This window comes from Eptatretus burgeri, chromosome 10 (genome assembly GCF_056783735.1).
Source record: "Eptatretus burgeri isolate ZD-2024b chromosome 10, Ebu_testis_v1, whole genome shotgun sequence".
Lineage (NCBI taxonomy): Eukaryota > Metazoa > Chordata > Myxini > Myxiniformes > Myxinidae > Eptatretus > Eptatretus burgeri.
The window spans coordinates 38,004,619-38,027,173 of record NC_140970.1 but is presented as its reverse complement, the minus strand read 5'-3'; the positions used below and the strand labels follow the sequence as shown (position 1 = coordinate 38,027,173).

Sequence of the window (22,555 nt, the reverse complement as noted above, 5' to 3'; positions counted from 1 at the left end):
AACAAAGATCAAGGAGGAGTCATCTAGCAGAACCTGGATAGAATTCGCATTTCAGCCGTTACTACTCTACCCTCGAATCCATCCAAGGGCACCCAAGTAAGCTAATCAGAAAATTTCCCGCAAGAATTTACTTCTCCCTTGACAGATAGATAAAGAGATTGAGAAATAAAGAGTAAAAGACATCAAAGAAAAGATGCACGTACGGGTTATTCGATGCATGCTTGTGGTTCTTCCAGGCAACCTTAGCAAAATGCTCAGGTTTGGTTCCTGCAAAGGACAACATAAGGATATTAAAAAGCTTAAATGCATGAAGCAAAGAAGAGTTTTTTGGTTTTTTTAAAAAAAAAAGAAGAATGATTTACATGTTTAAATTGCAACCAGAGGAATCGGATTGATAATGTACGATCAAACTATTCCTGAACCAAAGCCTTCATCTTTGTAATAATGGGTGGCGTAGACATCTTCATTTGCTGTTACAAGAGAGCACAATGCAAAATAAGCAACATGCAATGGTCAGGTGTATGCAAATTTACATCAAAACGCATTTTAACTTGGCCTTTCAACTTGATGTCATCATCATCATCATGACAAAACCACCTGATTTCAAATCGAGGTGATATGCAACTCAGAAGAGACCGTCTCTCTGCTCCTTTTCTCGATAATTTAAAGGGGACAGCTTGCCATCATCTTGCATCAGATTTAATGAGCTTTTCTGTTCTTCCTGTGTCAGTCCTCATCTGCTCGCCTTTCTTGTCGGTGTGTATCTCGTCTTTTGTCATTAAACTCTCTCGTGAGCTGAGACAGGTTTTACTGAATTGATAAGCATACATCCATGTGTGGTTCTTCACATAGCACTGAACTTATCAAGAGATTAAAACATCTAGTTGGACATATGCTAACACAGGGAGCTACAGTTAGCAGATAAAAACAAGTTCTCTTTAAGATCATAAAACCACACCAAATAGGATTAGGAAAATTCAATATGAATAGTAAAAATATTATAAATTAAATATTTATATAAATACATTATTAAACGAATAGGGCACTCAGTGGAGCACATACCCCGGTCATGCAATGCCTGATCCAGTGGAACATATCGAGCCCAATAACTTTTTGAAATATCGTGCTCTTGGTCGTTTTTGGCCCCATCTCTCAATGGTGAAGGATCACTTTAAAAATTAAATAATTTCATATCCAGATCTGGATCGGATCTTCACCAAAATCAAATCAATTCGGCCTCGTCACACATCCAACCTGTCCACCAAGTTTCATCCAAATCTGTCCTCAACCTTTTTGAGATATCCTGCACACAGACAGACCTACCAGGGTGAAAACATAACCTCCTCCCACCTTTGGTGGTGGAGGTTTAAAAAAAAAAAAAATATATATATATATATATTAGCGAGGTGTGCTCACATTGTGTAAGCATACGAGCCATGCTTCCCCATTGTCTTGGGTCGCTCACCTGCATTTGATTTTTCATTTATGGATGTTGTCTGATGATTCTGTTAATTTTTCTGGTGTACCGGCTTCGATCTCCATCGGCATACAAAATTTCAGCTCACTTCGTCACCCGGAAGGTACCGATCTTTAAAATCAGTGAGTGAGTGAGTGAGTGAGTGTCAGTCAGTGGTTAGAAAGAGACATATACAGGGTGTCCCAAAAGTCACCTTGGGATTTAGAAATTAAATAACATTTCTGTTTTTTAATAATTGATCATCATTTTTATCGCAAATTTTTTTTTTTTTTTTTTACAAAATAGATATAAATTTGCTTTATTTATGAAAAATGATGCAGTTTAGATATCCACCATTTTCAGCTTCGCAGAGACGGGCTCTTTCGACAGCATTTTCCATAACAGCGGACAATAACTCTGGCTGCAGCCCTCGAATTTCTGCACAGACGTTGTCCTTGAGCTGCTGAATTGTATGGGGCTTATTGATGTATATACGCTCCTTGAGGTAACCCCAAAGAAAATAATCGCGAGGCGTCAAATCAGGAGATCGTGATAGCCAAGAAATTTCTGAATTTCGCGAAATTATTCAGTGTCCAAAAATTTGCCTTCGAAGCTCCACCGTGGCTCGTGCCGTGTGGGCAATGGCTCCATCTTGTTGAAGCCACATCTCAGGTTTATCCTTCACTGTAGGACGCACAAAATTGTCGAGCATGGCTCGATACCGCTCAACAGTGACCGTCGTTGCACTGCCATCCTCATTTTCAAAAAAATAAGGGCCGATAATCCTTTCTGACGTTACACCACACCAGACAGTGCATTTGAGAGGATGCAACTCACATTGATGAATAGCCCTAGGATTCTCCAATCCCCAGAACTTTCAGTTCTGATTATTCACAAAACCGTTCAAATGGAAATGAGCTTCATCGCTCAAAATCAGTTGATGAACAAATTCGTTTTCTTTATTGACCAACCTCTGAATTTGGATGGAGTAATTTAAGCGTTGTCGATGATCAGTCGGTTTCAACTTTTGCACCAATTGCACTTTGTATGAGTACAGGTGTAAATCGTTTCTTAGTATGCCATACAGTGACATCCGAGACATCCCCAACTGGTCAGAACATCTGCGGATCGATGTTCCTGGTTCTTCTTGAACACTGTCCAGTACACGTTCACGATTAATCTGCGAACGGACTGAACGTGGTCTTCCAGATCGTGGCAAGTCACGTACTGACCCATATTGCTGAAAACGTTGAATCAACCGATGAATCATGAAATCTGAAAGTAGTTTTCTGGCATTGAAGTGTCGGCAGAATGCTCTTTGGGTGAGAATTATAATTGATTGATGAAATTTAAAGTAAAATTCCACGCTTTTGGTTCTTTGTTCAGTTGTGAATTTTTCCATGGGTAATTTCCAAATGTTACTCCAAATTCTGAAAATAAAAGACAAACAAATTATTAAAAATCAGAAATGTTATTTAATTTCTAAATCCATATGTGACTTTCAGGACACCCTGTGCGTATGTGTATGTATATATATATATATATATAATATATATATATATATATATATATACATATATATATATATATATATATATATATACATATATATATATATATATATATATATATATATATAATATATATACATATACATAATATATATACATATACATAATATATATACATATATATATATACATATATATATATACATATATATATATACATATATATATATATACATATATATATATACATATATATATATACATATATATATATACATATATATATATACATATATATATATACATATATATATATACATATATATATATACATATATATATATATATATATATATATATATATATATATATATATATATATATATATATATATATATATATATATATACATATATATATCTATACATATATATCTATATATATATATATATATATATATATATATATATATATATATATATATATATATATATATATATACACATACATATACATACATATATATTGTTGCGGTTCTCGAAACAGATAGGTGTCCCAAGACAGTTATTCCATCATTATACGTGTAGATCGTCCCTTTCCTTTTGTTTAGCGGGACAGCAAGGGAGTGCGTTGCGACGATCTAATAGCTCGGGTTGTTTAAATCACTTTCTTCTTCATTTCGTCTGATTATTCCTGAGGTAAATCAGACATGTGCGCCTTCTCTGTAAGGTGGGGCCTCATGAAGGCCAGCGCGTGCGGCACCGCGGTGAGTAAACTTCTGCACAGAGATCCTCATTCTCGGGCGAGCCCTAAACCCGGCATGTGCGGCTAGTCATGTGGTGCACTTGGCGGTGTGGGATTATTGACATGAGCTTCCGATGATCTGGGGAGGATTGCCGGTTGCATTAAAAAGGCATGCGAATAAATACCTCTTAAGAAGCTGCACGAATGGTGTTTTTCACAACACAGGAAACACGGCCAGCACGACGCCAACGCTGCACAAAACGTGTACGGAGGCCGATAAAGACTTCTCCACACCATGTTGGGCGGGATACGACCGTGTGGAGTAAGAGCAGCTTGTTGCTTTTCAACCTCAATATCCGACACATATTTGTGTTCGCCCCGTGCACACGCTAGTGGAGTCGTGTGAACGCGAGCGCTGGTCACGTGCGTAATGGCCGAACCGCGCGCACTGTCTGGAATGTGCTCGAAAGCAGATGCGTACGCCGCTTGCGAAACGTGCATGGATTTATCCAAAATGATGTACCTTCAGCCCTCGCTGGCAGCAGCAGATTCTCCATGGATGGTGAACGTCTTCTCGTCTCTACGTCCAGCGAAGCTGCGATCGAGCCAGGGAATGTACAGTGCAGGCCAGGTTGGTGCGCGTGGAGCGAGCACGTTGATCGACGCTGGTTGAACGCCGGAGCGGGCATGTGGGACCCTCGACCGGTCACCCAGGTACGGCCCAGGGTTTTTTGCAGGACGATTCACATGCAAATTTCGGTGTGGGCGATTTGGGTCATGTCGTGGGGTCGGAGCGAAATATGTTCATCATCTGGGATGGCCCTGCCAGAAACGAAGTGAGACGGTTTCTGGCCCAAGTTGGTGGGCCATGTAAGGGGTCAGGGCCAATCGGAGTGCCCAATTCGGGTGATGACGTTTCAATTTGGCATGCTGTGGGTACCTATAAAGGTCGGGGCAGTCCGTTCGTGTTCGTTCGTTCGTTCGTTCGTTCGTTCGTTCGTTCGTTCGTTCGTTCGTTCGTTCGTTCGTTCGTTCGTTCGTTCTCTCTCTCTCTCTCTCTCTCGTTCTCTCTCTCGTTCTCTCTCGTTCTCTCTCTCGTTCTCTCTCTCGTTCTCTCTCTCGTTCTCTCTCTCGTTCTCTCTCTCGTTCTCTCTCTCGTTCTCTCTCTCGTTCTCTCTCTCGTTCTCTCTCTCTCTCTCTCTCTCTCTCTCCGCTCTTTTCTTGCTCTTTCTCCGCCTCTTTCCTGCTCTCGCCTCGCCACCACAGCACGCCTCCTGCTGTCTGGACTCTGCGTCATCTCCACCCGCGTGGCATCGGCCCTGCCTGCCTGCCTGGTCCCGCCTGCTGCTCCGTCCTTGCACTCTGGACTCTGCCCCTTCTCCACTCAAGCTCCTCCTTTCCAAACACAGTCTCCACAGTGTGGCTGAAGCCAGAGACGATGCGCCCACTGTTGGGTACCACACCACGGAGCATCCCCCCCCCTCCTCAAAACGTATTGGTGGCGCATCGTGCTGTCAAGCACAAAGGTACAGAGAACGTAGCCTCAACTCCTTTCCCTTCCTGGTTCAAAACTCCCTCTTCATCGGGGTGTGTGTGTGTGTGTGTGTGTGTGTGTGTGTGTGTGTGTGTGTGTGTGTGTGTGTGTGTGTGTGTGTGTGTGTGTGTGTGTGTGTGTGTGTGTGTGTGTGTGTGTGTGTGTGTGTGTGTGTGTGTGTGTGTGTGTGTGTGTGTGTGTGTGTGTGTGTGTGTGGCCTGGCGCCTGTCGTTTTAAGTAAGACTGCAGAAGATCGTTATTGTTATTATTTTCATGTTAAGTCTGCTCTGTGTCCCCTTTTGTAAGTTGCCTGTTGATTTGCTGCACCACACCTCTCCCCCCCATCTCTGCACAACACACCCCAATACAACTTTATCGTACCACATACCTTTCCTCGCCCACTGAAAATAAATCATTATAAGGAATATTCCCTGCTCGTTTTTGTCTTTTCTTCCATTGATCCAGCATGGTCTGAATCCTACTTTAGCCGGGACTTTATTCCCAACAATCTGTCCCTTTTAGCCAGTACGTCCTTGGCAGTGTCGCTCGGCTGCATCCGATCTGGTAAAGTGATCTGGCCTGGTGGAGTGATCCGTTTCGGACAAGGTGTACCGAGGGCGTGTTCCCCAGTAATTAAACCACGTGATTAATTAGGTAACCCGATTAACCAATAGATGGGAGGACCCGAGGTCACGCGGTTGAGTTATTGGCATCCACGCTCGATTATTATTCAATGACAGCAGGTATATGTGCACTTTTTATATTAGGTTATTATTCTCCTGACTGCAGGAGAATTCTATATGTGCACCTGACAGCAAATTAGTAATATATATATATACATATATATATATATATATATACATATATATATATATATATATATATATATATATATATATATATATATATATATATATATATATATATATATATATATATATATATATATATATATATATATATATATATATATATATATATATATATATATATATACATATATATATACATATATATATATATACATATACATATATATATATACATATATATATATATATCTCTTCTTCTTCTTCTTCTTTCGGCTGCTCCCTTTTTCGGGGTCGCCACAGCGGATCATCCGTATGATCCGCATAGTGATTTGGCACATGTTTTACGCCGGATGCCCTTCCTGACGCAACCCTGGTCGATATATATATATATATATATATATATATATATATATATATATATATATATATATATATATATATATATATATATATATATATATATATATATATATATATATGTGCACTTTTCTTTTTTTAACCATTTCAGTGGTTGTTAAGAGTCAGGAAAGCATGAAGAAATCCGCCATAAATAACATTTGAGTATTTCAATTGCAGTTTGATTTTGTGGGAAGTGTGATAGTTGCCCTGGTCGGTGGACATGTTATATTTACAGTAAGGTGTGTATGATTTAATGTGTTGTTACGGATCTGGAAACCATATGCATTCAACATACAGATGTCCCAAAAGTCAGTTATGTCGTTAAGTATGTGTGAAGTCAGATCCCCTTGCTTTTGTCTGGTGGGAGAATCAAAGGCGTGCGTTGCGATTTCTTTTAGTTAGGTTATTAAATATTTACATCCAATGAACCATCTAACAAGCCATCGAACCACCATCCTATCTGCATGACCCCTCGGCCCATCACGATCCACCACCAACCAGCTGCCTTCTCGCACCCTGACGTGCCAAGTCAAGATCTCGCCGTTCCGGTTTCTCGGCTCCCACAAATGTTGTAACTCTTTCACAACGACCTTTGCAACATTGGTACTGTTGCTTGACAAGTATGAACCCGCGTGGAAGAGTGGGTGGGGTTTCCCTTGCAGGAGCCAAAATCCCGCCCAGGAAGGGTGAGTCCATGGGAGCCTGCCCAATCAGGGCAGGGAGTGAGGTTTGTTCAAGCGAGCCCTGCCCCATTGAGAGAGGTCCATAAATTCCTGAGCACTCTCTGAGGCGGTGGTTTTTTGGGGTTGCTACAAAGGGGTTGTCACGAAGGGGTTGTCATGAAGGGGTTGTCACGAAGGGGTTGTCACGAAGGAGTTGTTACGAAGGTTGTTTGGAGGTTGTCAACGGGGTTGTTGTTGAGCGTGCAGTTCTTTTGAAGCGGCGGGTTGAGCAGAAGATCATGAAGGCGGTGAACGAGTCTCTGCTGGCCCTCCACAAGGAAGGAAAGTAAAGAACGACCCTGACCCCCCTCCATGAACCCCGCTATTCACCACCCGAGCTCCGCCACGAACCACGAGTCCCACATGTGCGACTGGGGACCAAACCAACGGCCTTTGTCATGTGCCACATCGCGGAGCACCCCCTTCCTCCGACGGTCAGGTACCCAGCTGGACTCTGACCCCCAGCTCGTCTCTCTCCTCGGCTGTTTGGGTCCAATGTAGAACTCTGGGTTTATTTTCATTTGTGTGTGTGTCTGCGTGTGGGCCCGTCTTTAAGTCGAGCTGAATAAGTGTTTTTGGAACATTGTAAATATTCCTTGCATGCATGTTTGCGTTAAGTCTTGCTTTGTGTCTTCATTTACTGTAAATAAATCATCACAGAAATGTTCCCAGTCTGTTTCCGTCCCTTCTTGCATTGGTCCAGCATGGTTCGGATCTGAGTTTAGGCGGGGTTTTATCTCCGGTAATCGGACAATTGTAGCCGGGATGTCCTGGCCAGGCCCGCTCGACTGCATCCGAGCCGGAAAGGTGGGTGGCAGAGTGGTAGTTGGTAGGTGTAATTTTACTGCTGTCGGTAGAGTGAATCCGGTTCGGCCAGACACTCCGAGGGCGTGGATCCCCGGTAGCCGAGACTGCGTGGTGACTTAGGTACATTGGATCTAGACAAAATAACCCTACGCCACGCGATCAAGATATTGGTGCGGTCGAGATATTGGTGTTCCACAGTCGGTTAAATGACCCACCGGCTCGCGGAGTTATCCGAGCGACGGCCTACAATTCTGGGGAGTTTGGTAGGAGACGACGCAAGCTTTCCCCACCAAGTGGTCATTCTCGACACCGAGCCCCGGCCCACAACAGTATTATCATATGGTGCAATGAGTGATGGGAGTTGTAACTGTGTGATAATGCATTAAAGCCTCCAGCGAGTAAAGTTTGATTCGTGATGTTGCATTGATGGGTTGATTGACTGCTTATAGACAGAACTGAGGTTGTGGATCTTCTGATGTAGGTAATCTACTGATATGGATCCATGGATCCGCCATTTGGAGAGGTTTTGGGCTGAAAGGATCAAAACCTCGAGGAAGAACGGTGCCCAGCTGATGATCCGTGCGGTCAGGAAACCATTCAACTGCTTACAGGTTAAGGTTCTTACTTTAGGTGAGGGAACTATGTTTTGAGGTTGACAATTTATATAAACTTGAATATAGGATGTTGTGAAATTAACATAATTTACAGCAATCCTTAAAATATGATATTATAGGAACAGCCAAAACTGTACAGTTAATTAAAAGTGTGTGCGTGTGCGTGTGCGTGTAAGTATTGTTAGGAACAGAAATGGAAAAAAAAAACGAGGTGTGTGTCCGTTCGTCACAGTTTATTCTAAAGAGTTCCTGCTGTCATAGAATAATAAAAGTTGTCCCGTTGGAAAGCTCAATCAAGTCACTTTGAAATAAAATCATGTCCACTTAATCATAAAAATGCCTACTTGAAAAGCCCGTCTTTACGGGATGGAAGAAGAATAAGCAGGACCTGGAGCTTTCATGTAGTGATTCCAATCGTACGACAATAGGAGCCCTTGAGAATAAAGTGCGACGGGCATGGAAAGAATGCACAAAACTCCTTTGACATCCTCATTGAGACTCACAGATATATATGAAATATGTTTGTGAAGTGCATGGTACTGTCTATTCATGAAACCAATCAGTGAAGTGACAGGTAGACATGCCAAGTCTGTATGAAAAGAAGAAACATCACAAGCAGCTAGCTATGCATATTTGCAAGACAAGGTCAAAGAAAACCATTGGGTTTTTTATCAGACACTTCTTCCGGTCATTCCTTAATGGTTATTTAACTTTTCTTGCAAATGGCACAAGCAGTTACTTCACAGACGGTAACAAAGGAAAAACGTCACAACATGGCTGTGTCATTGATGCATCGCATCTCCAAATTCACCAATCCCATGAAGCTTAACATTGACACATACATCATGAAGGGCTTCCCTTACAAAATACAATCAAGATGATGAGAACTAAATGTCGCAAACTAAAGTGTTACAAATTATAATATTGTGAATATCTCAAATACAATTTGTCAGAGGAAGTTTGAAATGTGTGAAACAAAATTAATTTTTCCACCGCAAAAAAAAAAAAAAAAACAGTTTTAACTGCTTGGACAAGAAAAATTACTCTTTCTTCAGGTTTCCATCATGCTTGTAGAAAGCTCAGGATTCATAAGGCAATTCTCTTGTATCTCACAAACGAGTCAGTATATTAGAAACTATTTGAATATCACAAAGAGAAGCACAGGATAAGGTCCAATGTCAAGGAGACGTTTCTCATGAGAGACAAGAAAAAGAGCAATCAGAGTTTGTAGACCCTCATCAAGACTTCTTTTTTTTGTGTGGTGTATTTTGTGTACTGGTGTGTTACATAATTAATGAGACATAATTAGACCTGCCACTTTATAACTGCTGACAGTGATGACCGGGTAACAAGACGTCCCGCTTTGATGGGACACCTGACGCTGACCCATGACGTTTTTTATTATTATTATTATTCCTATCGGATATCCAATATGTGTCGGATAGGGATGGTTATGAGGTGTGTGTTGGTCCCCATGGGTCAGGAACTATGAACCAGAATAGCACTAAGTTCCTTGACTTTGCAAGAAGTCATGGACTTAGGGTGGCTGGTTCATGGTTTCAGCGCCCGCAAGCTCATCGCTGGACTTGGTATTCCAACGCTGGCGGTGTGGCAAAGGAGATTGACCATGTCCTCATTGACGGTCGTTGGAGGATGATCCAGAACTGCAGGGTCTACCGGAGTGCTCAGTTCCTCAATACTGACCACAGGCTTGTTGTAGCAACTCTAAAGCTGCACCTTAAATCCTAGAGAATGGTACCATCCCAGCCGAGGCTGGATGTTGCCAAGCTCAGGGATGAGAGAGTAGCTGAGGAGTTTGCGAACAGGCTGAGTGGACACTTGGGGGGTCTGGGTGCTTTGGGGGGTCCTGAAGAGTTGTGGAGTGCCTTCAAGACCACCGTCCTTGATGTTGCCGGTGGATGTCTTGGAGCTCACCGCAGGGCAAAGAAGGATTTTGTCTCTCAAGGGACACTGGATACCATTGACCAGAGTCGCAGGGCCAGGCTGAATGGCAGAGCTGAGATGTTCAGGGAGCTGAGGCGTAAAACTGTACGTGCACTGAGGGTGGACAAGGAGGCCTATGTGCGAGGAATCTGTGAGGGGGTAGAGCATCACCTGTGGACAGGTGATTCTCGTCCCGCTTACAGGGGAATTCGCGCATTACGTTCATCCAAGCCCATCCCTCGGAGCACTGCAGTTCGAGCAGAGAGTGGTTGGCTCTTGACAGAGGAGTCTGAAGTGAAGGCCCGCTGGGCCGGTTACTTTGAGCGGTTGTACCAGGCTGATCCCCCAGCTGTCGAGTTGGACGTCAAGGGTGTTACAATCCCTGTTGCTGACCCTCAAATCAACTGTGGTCCACCTTCGCTTGTGGAAACACGGGCTGCGGTGAACCAGTTGAAACGGGGCAAAGCTCCAGGGATCTGTGGCATCCATGCCGAACTTCTCAAGGCTGGTGGAAATGCTGCACTCGTGTCGTTGCATGCAGTTTTGTGCTCTGCCTGGAACACGGGCATCATCCCAACTGACTGGAAGAGGGGCCTTGTTGTCCCTCTCTGGAAAGGGAAGGGTGATCGCCAAGACTGCAACAACTACCGAGGGGTGACGCTGCTCTCAGTGCCGGGCAAGGTCTTTGCTCGGATAATTCTAGATAGGGTTCGCCACCATCTGCTTGAGCACCAGCGTCCAGAGCAGTCAGGCTTTACACCAAAGAGGTCAACGATTGACCGTATCCTTGCCCTCCGTGTCCTCACCGAACGCAGACGAGAGTTTCGGCAGGGGCTGCTTGCAGCCTATGTTGATCTCTGTAAAGCGTTCGATTCAGTGAATCGGGATGTCCTCTGGAGGATTCTTGGTCTTCGTGGGGTGCCACCAAAACTGATCGATCTGATGTCTGAACTCTACTCTGGTACTGAGAGTGCTGTGAAGTGTGCTGGTACCACCTCTGACTTATTTCCAGTTGTTACTGGAGTTCGTCAGGGATGTGTACTTGCCCCCACACTTTTCAGCACTTGTATGGACTGGATTTTAGGGAGGATGTCGGAGAGATCAAGTTGCGGTGCATCGTTTGGGAATGTCAAGATCTCGGACCTTGATTTTGCAGATGATGCAGTCATCTTTGCGGAGACTTTAGACATCCTTTTGGGGGCCCTCGAGGTGCTGAATGAGGAGTCGGAGCCGCTGGGATTACGGGTTTCTTGGGTCAAAACTAAGATCCAGGCTTTCGGTGACATCTTGGATGCTGCTGTCCTGTCTGTGTCTGTTTGTGGTGAGGATGTTGAGGTCGTGGAGAGATTCACTTACCTTGGCAGTGATATTCATGTCTCTGCTGGCTGTGAGTCAGAGGTCAATAGACGTCTGGGTCGGGCCTGGGGAGTCATGGATTCACTGGATCATGGGGTGTGGCGCTGCCGGTACCTGTGCGGGAGGACGAAAGTCCGAGTCTTCAGGTCCTTGGTACTTCCAGTCTTGCTCTATGGGTGCGAGACTTGGACTCTGACCAAGGATCTGAGACGGAGACTTAATTCCTTTGGTACCAGGTGTCTTCGGAGAATCCTTGGCTATCGCTGGTCAGATTTTGTGTCCAACGAGCGGTTGCTGAGAGAGACTCGGATGAGATTTGTCACCTGCATAGTCCGTGAGCGTCAGTTGCGGCTGTATGGACATGTGGCTCGTTTTCCTGACGCTGATTCTGCTCACCAGATTCTCTCAGCGAGGGAGTCTCATGAGTGGAGGAGGCCAGTGGGCCGACCACGTGCCTCATGGTTGCAGCAGGTTGACCATCATCTCAAGGAGATGGGGATGGGCCTGGCATCTGCCTGGGGGATGGCCAGACGGAGGCCCCTGGAGAACCGGCGGAAAGTGGACGCAGCGACACGCTGTTCTGGCACATGCTCCCATACCTGACCTGACCTGACCTGATTATTATTCATTATTCAATTAAATTTAGAATGGGATTAAAATAAATTAAATTCAAATCAAATGGAAGCCCAAATTGGTACAGTCCTCCATTGGAGTAATCAGAAGACACCCAAACAAGCAAAAAGCAAAGATGAAGTCATCGGGAGGAATCTGGATAGGATTCACATTTCAGCTGCTACTCCTCTACTCTCAAACCCACCCAGGCACAGCCAAGGGAGCCTTCTTCAAAAAACAACAAAAAAAACAACCCAAAAGAACCCATATCAAAAAATTAAATAATGCTGGCTACCAGACGATGTGTCCGATCAAGTTGAAATTTAAAACATGTTTTCACTATCATGACTCGATTATAAATGTGACATTTCACATCGTTTGATTAAGTGGTTCCAGAGGAAACATTATCTCTATTATAATACCAAGCTTACACACTAAAAACTCGGCTCGCCGTCACACGATCCCTATAAAATTGCTGTGGCACTTAGCGGACATGCCGACAATGTTTGGGAAGTCTTGGCGTTCCATAGTACCACTTGCATTTTGCACAATGCGTATTTTTCTCATTCCCCGTGTACGGTCTGTCGTCTGCTACCAGCTATGTTGTACTGCTATCCCGTGCATGTGCACGGGTATTAGTCAGGTCAATATATGGAAAATACCCCCTCAACCACCCAAAAATTGCTACAAAAGGTTTCTCAACAGATTCTGGTAGGTTTTAGTGTACTTTATAACATACTAAAAGTTTACCAAAGTATGACCCCCGGAAAAGTGTTTTTTTTCAAGATGGCGTCCAAGATGGCTGCCGAAACATTTTAATGATCATAACTCTGTAACTATCAACTCAAATTTGATGATCTTGGTGTCTATACCTAGGTTTTCGGGGGCAAAGAACACATTAAGATCATAAAAAATGATGTTGCCGTGCTATGTAACATCAAAATTCAATATGGCATCAAAAATGAACACATTGTAACCATTTTTATATCACATAGCGTAAGTTAAGATTTTTTGCTGCAGTGGCTTTCCATATTTTCAGAGCTGCAATCAGTTGAGAAACCTTTTGTTCCAATGTTTTGGGGGTTGAGGGGCCATCTTCTTGTTGACAAGAGCCTGCATAGCCAGCTTATAATGGAAATGGCCACAGACAATCCCGAGATTCAGACACTGCTGGATCAAGCCGAGGAATTGTACTCCTCCCTTCTTAGCGGAGAGACGACGCGAGGAGATGCTGCTTGTTCTGAGGTTTTGATGCAACTCGAGACAGTAACGGAGAAGAAGAAATCTGAACTTGCTCAGACCTCAAAGACCAGCCAGTTGTGGCATAATTATCAGCGTATGGTTGGCATGGCAAGAATGTTGATCAAGGCGGATTGTACTGGGTCTTGGTTGATGCATTTGCAGGCAGTGTCCAATTGCTAACTGTCTTTGCTGCAGCTGGGCACTTCATTTACCTGTGATCTGCTCATTACTACCTGCAGCAAATGAGCAACCTGGAGGAAAAGCACCCAGACATTTATCGAAAGTTCCTTGATGGTTTTCACGTTGTTTGTAGGAGCAATCAGTGCTGGGCAGGGCTTAGTAGCGATCTTGTCATTGAACAAACGTTGATGAGGTCTCTAAAGAGCACTGGTGGTCTAACTCACGGCAGTGGGATGACCGAGGACATGCGAAACCTTTGGACCTTATCTGCACCTGTAACATCTGAGTACAACAGTGCGATGCAGGATTTCACAGACCTGACCTATACTACAAGTCCGCAACACAAAGACTCAACTGAGGCACGCATCAATAGAGATGCATGTGATCTCGAGAAAATTCGAATAAAGCTTGCAGCCTGCTCACCCTTCACATCTGATTCTACTCCGAGAAACATTGTCAACGGGATAGTGGCTGGGCCAGATGTGAATGTACATGCCTTTGAATCGGTTGGGAACAAGATCATTGAAGATATAATCGGGAAGTCGGCATTTACTTACAAATTCAAGCGGAAAGACAGAGCCCAAACCCTTGGGAATATCTCTGCTGTGAAGATTGCTCCTGATCGTACCATTGATCCTGCCCTTCTGTTCCAGCGTTTCCTTGTGGTGTCAAGGTCAGGATAGCTTTCCCTTGAAGATGTTTTGAGGTATGAACTAAGCCCCTACCCTCCAGCCCTCTTTGAGGTCAGGAGCATTCTTCGAAAAGCAGACAAACCTCAGCTTGCTCAGGCAATTCGAGACCATGCTGGGAACTTATCAAGTGAGGCTGTGATGAACTCTATTCTTAAAACAGATTGTTACGTGCACGATGGTGGCTCTTTGCTCCATCGTTTACCGTGGAAGAAAGGCGACTCATTTAATGCAATGGCTGAGTCTTATGCAGACTTCACTGTGAGACATTACGGACTACCGACAGTGGTGTTCGATGGCTATGGTGAAGGTCCCTCCATAAAAGACAACACACATCAGAGATGAGGACAAAACCTGCACCCTATTGTTAGTTCCACTGCAGAAACAGAGTTTTCAGGGAAAAAGGAGGACTTTTTGTCTCGTGACAAAAACAAGGCAGACATGATTGCTCTCATCAGCACAGCACTAACTAAAAGGGGATGCCATGTCATTCAGTCACCAGGGGATGCCGACGTTGATATCGTTAAGGCAACTGTTGAACGATCCCATCATTGCACCACAACGTTGGTCGGTGAGGAAACAGATTTGCTGATCTTGCTCCTTCATTACTCTAGAACAGACAATGAGATCATCAACTTCTGTTCTGACACAAACATGCAGTCAAAAGAACACAAAGTGTATAACATTAACGTGTTGAAAGCCGCTTTAGGAGATGATGTGTGCAATGAGTTGCTCTTTGTACATGCCTACACAGGCTGTGATTCAACTTCAAGGATTTTTGGCAGCGGAAAAAAGTCAGCCTCCCGAAAATTAGTGAAATCTGATCCTGTCATGAAGTCCTGTGCTGGTGCATTCATCCTTAAAAACAAATCTCAAGAGGACATATCAGATCTTGGAAAAGACCTGATGGTTGATCCCTTTGGTGGCAAGTCTAATGATACGCTATCATCACTGCGCCATATCATTTTCACCAAGAAAGTGGCAACTGCTCAAGCATTTGTCACTCCTGAACGGCTTCCACCAACATCACCTGCAACAAGATTCCATAGCCAACGTGTGTACTTTCAAATTATGGTATGGATGGGGATGGCAAATTAAATGAACCCAACTGAATGGGGATGGAAACAGGAAAATGATCAGTTCATTCCAATTATGACCCAAAACAATGCTACGCCTCACGAACTCTTGAAACTTATCCATTGCAACTGTTCGAGGGGGTGCAAATCCTCTCGATGCAGCTGCAGACGCTATGGACTTCCCTGCACTGCTGCATGTGGCCCTTGCCAAACTGAAAACTGTGACAATCCAAACAACACTCAAGAGGTCGATACTGAGGAGGAGGATGACACTCAAAACTGAATGCTCTGAAACTTATTCTATGGACAAAGGTTGGATTTTTGTGTTACATAATAGGCCAACATCATTTTTTATGATCTTAATGTGTTCTTTGCCCCCAAAAACTTAGGGATAGACACCAAGATCATCAAATTTGAGTTGATAGTTACAGAGTTATGATCATTAAAAGGTTTCGGCAGCCTTCTTGGACGCCATCTTGAAAAAAACACTTTTCCGGGGGTCATACTTTGGTAAACTTTTAGTATGTTATAAAGTACACTAATACCTACCAGAATCAGTTGAGAAACCTTTTGTAGCAATTTTTTGGGGGTTAAACTGTGTATTGACCTGACTATATCTCTATACTAGTTTAATATATATTATTCAATATCGCTGCCAAACCATGTGACCGATCAATTCATCCTGAACAAACTTGTACCCCAAGCCATGGGTGTACATTTGCATGAAGTTTCCCCTCGATCTGTCCAGCCATTCTGGAGAAGAATTTTATATGTTTTAGGGTAAATCCAATATGGCTGCCAAACCATACTACCTATGATATCATATGTGTGAACCTTTTGTTCCTCTCATGGACAGGCGGTCAAACGTATAAAGTTTCGCCTCAATATCTTCAGCCAATTCAGAGAAGAAGATTTTTGAAGGGTTTTTAAAAAAAAAAAACAATTATAGCTGCTGAATCACGTGACCGATGACATCATCAAATCGTTTTCTGTTGACCATTTTATCCTGAGATGACCCTCAAAAATGTTCATACTGATCAGATGTAGCGTTCTCCATGTGCAATTATGACATCATCAAAACATCACACTTATGCCCCACGAGGAGTACTTGCCATGTGCTAAGTTTCAATTTTTTTCTTGGTGTGGTTTCAGAGATACAGAGGTCCAAAGTTTTTCCATTTTCCAACATGGCTGCCACACCACGTAACCTATAATATCACAATTATGACTACAACATTCTACATGAGTAATCACACTTATGGTGAAAATTCTGTTTCAATCCGACAAGCGGTTGCGGAGAAAAACATGAAAGTTCTGTGTGGACAAACAAACAAACAAAGACAGGATTCATTGTTTTTTTGGGGGTGGAGGGGGGGGATGCAAGTTAGGTGTGTGACAGGCAAACGGATCCAAACACAATACCCTCTCCTTCGGCGAGGGTAATTATTAATCTTTCATAATTTTGACAGTTGCATATGATGAAAACTATGATGATGATTATTTTGGTGTGTATATTCCAAAATGCTTAAAAAACAAAAATAAAGAACAGGATCATAACTAAAAGGCATTGATGAATCCTCAAAGCACAACTTAAAAACTTTACTTCTTCACCCTATCCAAACATACCTTCTCATTCCTGCTTAATTTACATAGAAATGCAAACGAAAAAAATAAAAAATAAAAAGTACAGCGAAGTCGATGACGTGCCATTGCAAATCCTGGTGCTTCCCACTGAAAACAAAGTTTAAAGATGGCAAAAAGTTCCACCAGTAATGACCCAATATCAAATTTTGAGTTAAAAAACATCATCTGTTTTGACTGCTGTAAATAGAAATCCCCACCACTTGGAGCATGAACAAGGGTCAAGTCAACATAAAAATAAAATCGTTTGGTGCACCAAACTGAAAAAGTTTGATGAATTTCTGCACAACTGTTTATAAAGAGATGGTGTGATGGACAGACGGACAAACAGACAGGACAGGACAGACAGAGCAAATTACAATTCCTTCCACCCTCCCCCCTCCCTCCACCACTCCCACCCCACACCCTGTTTTTTTTTTTTTTTAAACGTAGAGATAGAGATTTCACTTTTACCCCTTTACGTCTCCTTTGTGCGGTAGATAAAGGATGGAAAAGTACAGAGACTGCAACAAGGAAAGTGTGGGATGCAAGTTCGGTGTGTGCCAGTTTCAGTGTCAGATGATGACATGCGATCACACCGTATTTCTGGCTATGTTCACGTCCAGCATTGGAAAACATCTGTGGAACTATTGGTGCAGCATCAAAACCATAAATATCTCCCATCACTTCTACGTGGTGATCCAGTGGATTGGTATGCAAGGGAAACTGGTTCTGAAATGCAAACATACATGTGCAATGGGTGACATAACATTTAAACAACCACATTGGTTTTTTGTCACAATAGGCAACAAACAACATAACATTTTATGCGAGGCCTCGCCTTGTTTGTGAGAGGACCACGGTCCATCTTCTCAAAGCCAAGTGCCAGCACACAATCTGCCAAACCTACCAAGAGAAGATCATGAACACCAAATGCAGTGTAAATAAACAAACATGTGAAAGGCTAAATTAAAGCAAACGATTGTATCTGTATGTGCACGCGCACACACACACACACACACACACACACACACACACACACACACACACACACACACACACACACACACACACACACACACACACACACACACCCTATAGAAAGTCGACACCTCCTTTCAAAATTTTCACCTATTGTTGTCTTATAGCCTGGAATTAAATTGCATTAAATCAGACTTTTTCCACACCGTAACCCACAGCTTCCAAATGTAAAACAAATTCTACAAATTTCAGAAAATTAATTCAAAATACAAAACTAGAATATCTTGGTTGGATAAGTGTCCCCTCTATAAATTTGGAAAGGAGCTCAGCTGTAACCAATCACCTTCAAAATCACACACCGAGTTAATTGGCCTTCACCTGCATTAAATAGTAGTGGTTCTGATTATTTCAGAATAAAATCAGCTGTTCCTGTAGGTTTCCTCTGCTGAGTAGTGTCGATGCAATTCCTCCAACATTGGCATAATGGGCTTGAGGGTGATAAAAACAATAGTAAAATGTTGTTAATTAAAGCTCAATATCAAAATTTATGTTTTGTTATTAATCTGTAATGAAAAATGTACTCAAATATGGTATGATTTTATGTGCTTGATCATGTATCTATTTTATTTTTTAATATACATAATCATATCTTTCCTCTGTATTGAAAGATGATCAATCTGTCTCGTAAAGATGTTCAAAACAGGTTGGCTTTTCAAATAAAACTTAAATCATTATTCAGTATTTGCCTATCATTTAAAAGCTATCTTGCTTTCGAAGGCATTTTTTTATGAAAGGCACCAGCAAGCTGGATGGGGAATATGATTTCAGGCCAACTGGAATGTGGGTCTAAGGAAATGTCCAGATGTATTCACTCAGCTCCAATTGCTTCAAGATAGTGTATTTCCCCAATTTGTCAGAAGCAGACTGACTTTTAACCTACACACTATAGAAAACTATCAAAATACTCAAAAGGGTTGCAGTCTGACATCATTCTATCATTCTGTGCATCATTCTGTGCCAGGAGAGAATCTACACATATGGGTTTGAAATATATGCTACAATTCCACAACAAATCAAGCTGGCGGCTGCATGAAGGTTGAAGATGAGCTCCACTTGGGAATATCAAGACCTGACAAAACTGTGGTGCCAGCATTTGGAAATAAAAATGCTGTGTCTCACTGGATTCTATATAAACGACTTCACTCTATCATGTATTTCAGAGATCTGGAGCAAGACTGTGTTCTGATCACTCCATATGTACATATGTATTTGTTTGTATGTTGAATAAATGTTCAAATGTACAGAATGACATGAGAATTTCTTCTACAGTAGTGCATTTCACAGCAAAAAAAACCCTCAACCATGAGCACCAAGGACCTTCCAAAAGACCTCTGGGATAAAGTTGTTGAAAGGCACAGATCAGGGAATGAGTATAAAAATATTTCAAAGGCCTTGAGTATCCCTTGGAGCACAGTCAAGACAATCATTAAGAAGTGGAAGGTGTATGGTACTACCAAAACTCTGCATAGATCAGGCCGTCCTTCCAAACTGGATGACCAAGCAATGAGGAGATTGAGCAGAGAGGCTACCAAGAGGCCAATGCCAACTTTGAAAGAGCTACATGCCTTTATGGCAAAGACTGGTCACTGTGTGCATGTAACAACAATATCCCAAGCACTCCACAAGTCTGGCCTGTTCGGTCAGGTGGCAAGAGGGAAGCAGTTACTCAAAAAGCCCACATTCAGTCCCGTTTGAGGTATGCAAAAACCACTCCAGAGAGTCTGAAGGCATGTGGCAAAACGTTTTGTGGTCTGATGAAACCAAAATGGAACTTTTTGTGTTCCATCATTACGTTTGGTGCAATAAAAACAGAACACATCACATCGTTACGATAAATGTACAACGTTACGTTTGGCGCAAACCCAACACAGCACATCACCCAAAGAACACCATCCCTACTGTGAAGCATGGTGGTGACAGAATCATGTTAGGGGGACATTTGTCATCAGCAGGAACTGGGACAGTTCTCAGGATTGAAGGGAATATGGATGGAGCAAAATAGAGAAAAATCCTGGAGTAAAACTTGCTGCCCTCTGCAAGAAAGCTGAAATCAGAACAGAAGTTCACCTTTCAGCATGACAATGGTCAGATGCACACAGGCAAAGCTACACTGGAGTAGCTCAGGAACAAAAAGACAAATGTCCTTCAGTGGCCCAGTCAGCCCCGACCGAGATCCAATCGAAAATCTGTGGCACAACTTGAAGATTGCTGTCCATCAACGCTCCCCATACAACTTGACTGTGCGTGAACAGTTTTGTACTGAAGAATGGGAAAATATTGCCACCAATCAAGGAGTGCAAAGTTGGTGGAGACCTATCCCAACAGACTCACAGCTGTAATTGCTGTCAAATGTGCTTCCACCAAGTATTAACTCAGGGGGGTGAACCCTTATCCAACGAAGATATTCTAGTTTTGTATTTTAAATTAATTTTCTGAAAACCATGTAGAATTTGTTTTTCACTTGGATGTAGTGGGTTACAATGAGTAAATAAAGCTGGAAAAAGCCTGATTTAATACAATTTAATTCCAGGCTATAAGACAAGAAATGGGGAAAATTTTGAAAGGGGGTGTGGACTTTCTGTAGGCACTGTATAAATCAATAGATATAGATATAGAAATCGATATATGTATATACATGTGGCATCTGTACAAGCGCTGGGCTCATGAGGCTCATACTCGGACCTGCTGCCAAAACCGACCTTGAGGCCTCCGGCCACAGATAACTACGTAGCCCGATGGGTTGTTAAGCAACTGCGGATGCCGGCAAAAGCAATTACACCGAGCGGTGTCCTCGAGTCCACAGCCATGTTACCGACTCATTGGTACAACTATCTGAGCTTGGGTCCACACCCTCAAAGTGCACTCATATCACTGCTGAGCTTGACAGAGTGCAGCGCTGGCTAACCCGTGGAGCCAATTAGTGGGGCATAAACTTCCTGTCTATCTATGAGACATTTTGTTGGATCAATGGAAGAAAGGACAACCGAGCAGATTGGAAAGATAACAGTTATTTACACACACAAGCAGGCAATCATTAAAGTGAGTATTTATAAGGAGGAAAAAGGCACAGAAGTGCAGACTTAACCTGAGTACGTATTCCCCTTAAACAGATTTACTTAGAAAAAAGACATTTGGTCATCATTGAATCCAGGAAGAAAGAAGACAAGAAGAATTGAGAAGAAAGAAGCGGAACAGAGTGTGACGCCGACCCCTCTCTTACCCCACGCAACTATGCGGGGTTACGTCGAGCCAAATATTGTGAGGGGGGGGCATGTTTAGGATGAGAAAGGTGAACGGTGGAGTGTCTGAAGCATGTGACATGAGTGTATAATTTGTGGAACTGCGAACCCAGGGGACTGCACCGCACTCCTTCGTTCATCCTGCCACTCGCCTCTGGCCCTGGCATGACTTGATCCCATGCCTTGTATCCCAGTGCAGCCAAGTCCAGCGCTACCCACACGCCGGCAGGCAATCTCTCAAACAGGCAGTCGGAGATACACTCGTGCTCTGTGCATGAACAGCTACCGGGGCATGGACAGCAGCTCTGAATGCTCCTTGTTCTCCGTCTCTTAAAGCAGCTTCGGCTGGGCGTAGTTTTGAGGGAGTAAACGTTATGTAAGCATCTTCCTCATTGGTGCACATCCGGCAGGAGGCAGGGTGTAATGCCAGCAATGGAAAATTCTGCCTCATGCTGTGGATGCTTTCACATGCCCACGTTGACGACGAGAGCCCCTGCTCCCTCCCTCACACACAAACGTTCCATTGTGCAGTGAGTACTGTATTGCGTATGTGAGATGTCCTTTGTACTGGACAGTGTATGGCAGAGGTGTTGTAGTTTACTTTGTATGTGAGAAGGGTTGGCCCACGTGATGAATGTAGGAGTGCAGGGAAGGAAGAATGTGGGGAAAGGTAATTCGTTCCTGGTCCGGAGGATTAATTGTTTACGATGAGTGACGGATGTTTGGTGGTGAATAATAACAGAGGAAGTGTTGGATGAACGGATGGTTGTCAATTATAAAATAATGAGTGAATTTGAGTGGTGAGTAAGACAGACAGACAGAATGTGCTTAATACAATAATGCGTTGATGAAGTGGTAACGGAGAGGGACACAGATGAACCGAAGGACGAGAATAAACCTGCAGGGTTGAAAGAAAGACCAACGGGATGAGGGAGGGGTTATTGAATTGAGGTTTGG

At 43.0% G+C, this 22,555-nt stretch overlaps 1 protein-coding gene across 1 annotated transcript in view; it reads right to left on the bottom strand.

Annotated features, from left to right (window-relative positions):
• Positions 1 to 22,555, bottom strand: part of SCP2 (sterol carrier protein 2) — a 101,412-nt gene that overhangs the window by 52,332 nt on the left and 26,525 nt on the right. Inside the window, exons 5-7 of the mRNA XM_085897913.1 lie at positions 18,160 to 18,224; positions 17,918 to 18,050; positions 204 to 267 (exon numbers count right to left, since the gene is read on the bottom strand). Coding sequence (XP_085754039.1) covers positions 204 to 267; positions 17,918 to 18,050; positions 18,160 to 18,224 — 262 coding nt within the window. The remainder of the gene's footprint in view (positions 1 to 203; positions 268 to 17,917; positions 18,051 to 18,159; positions 18,225 to 22,555) is intronic.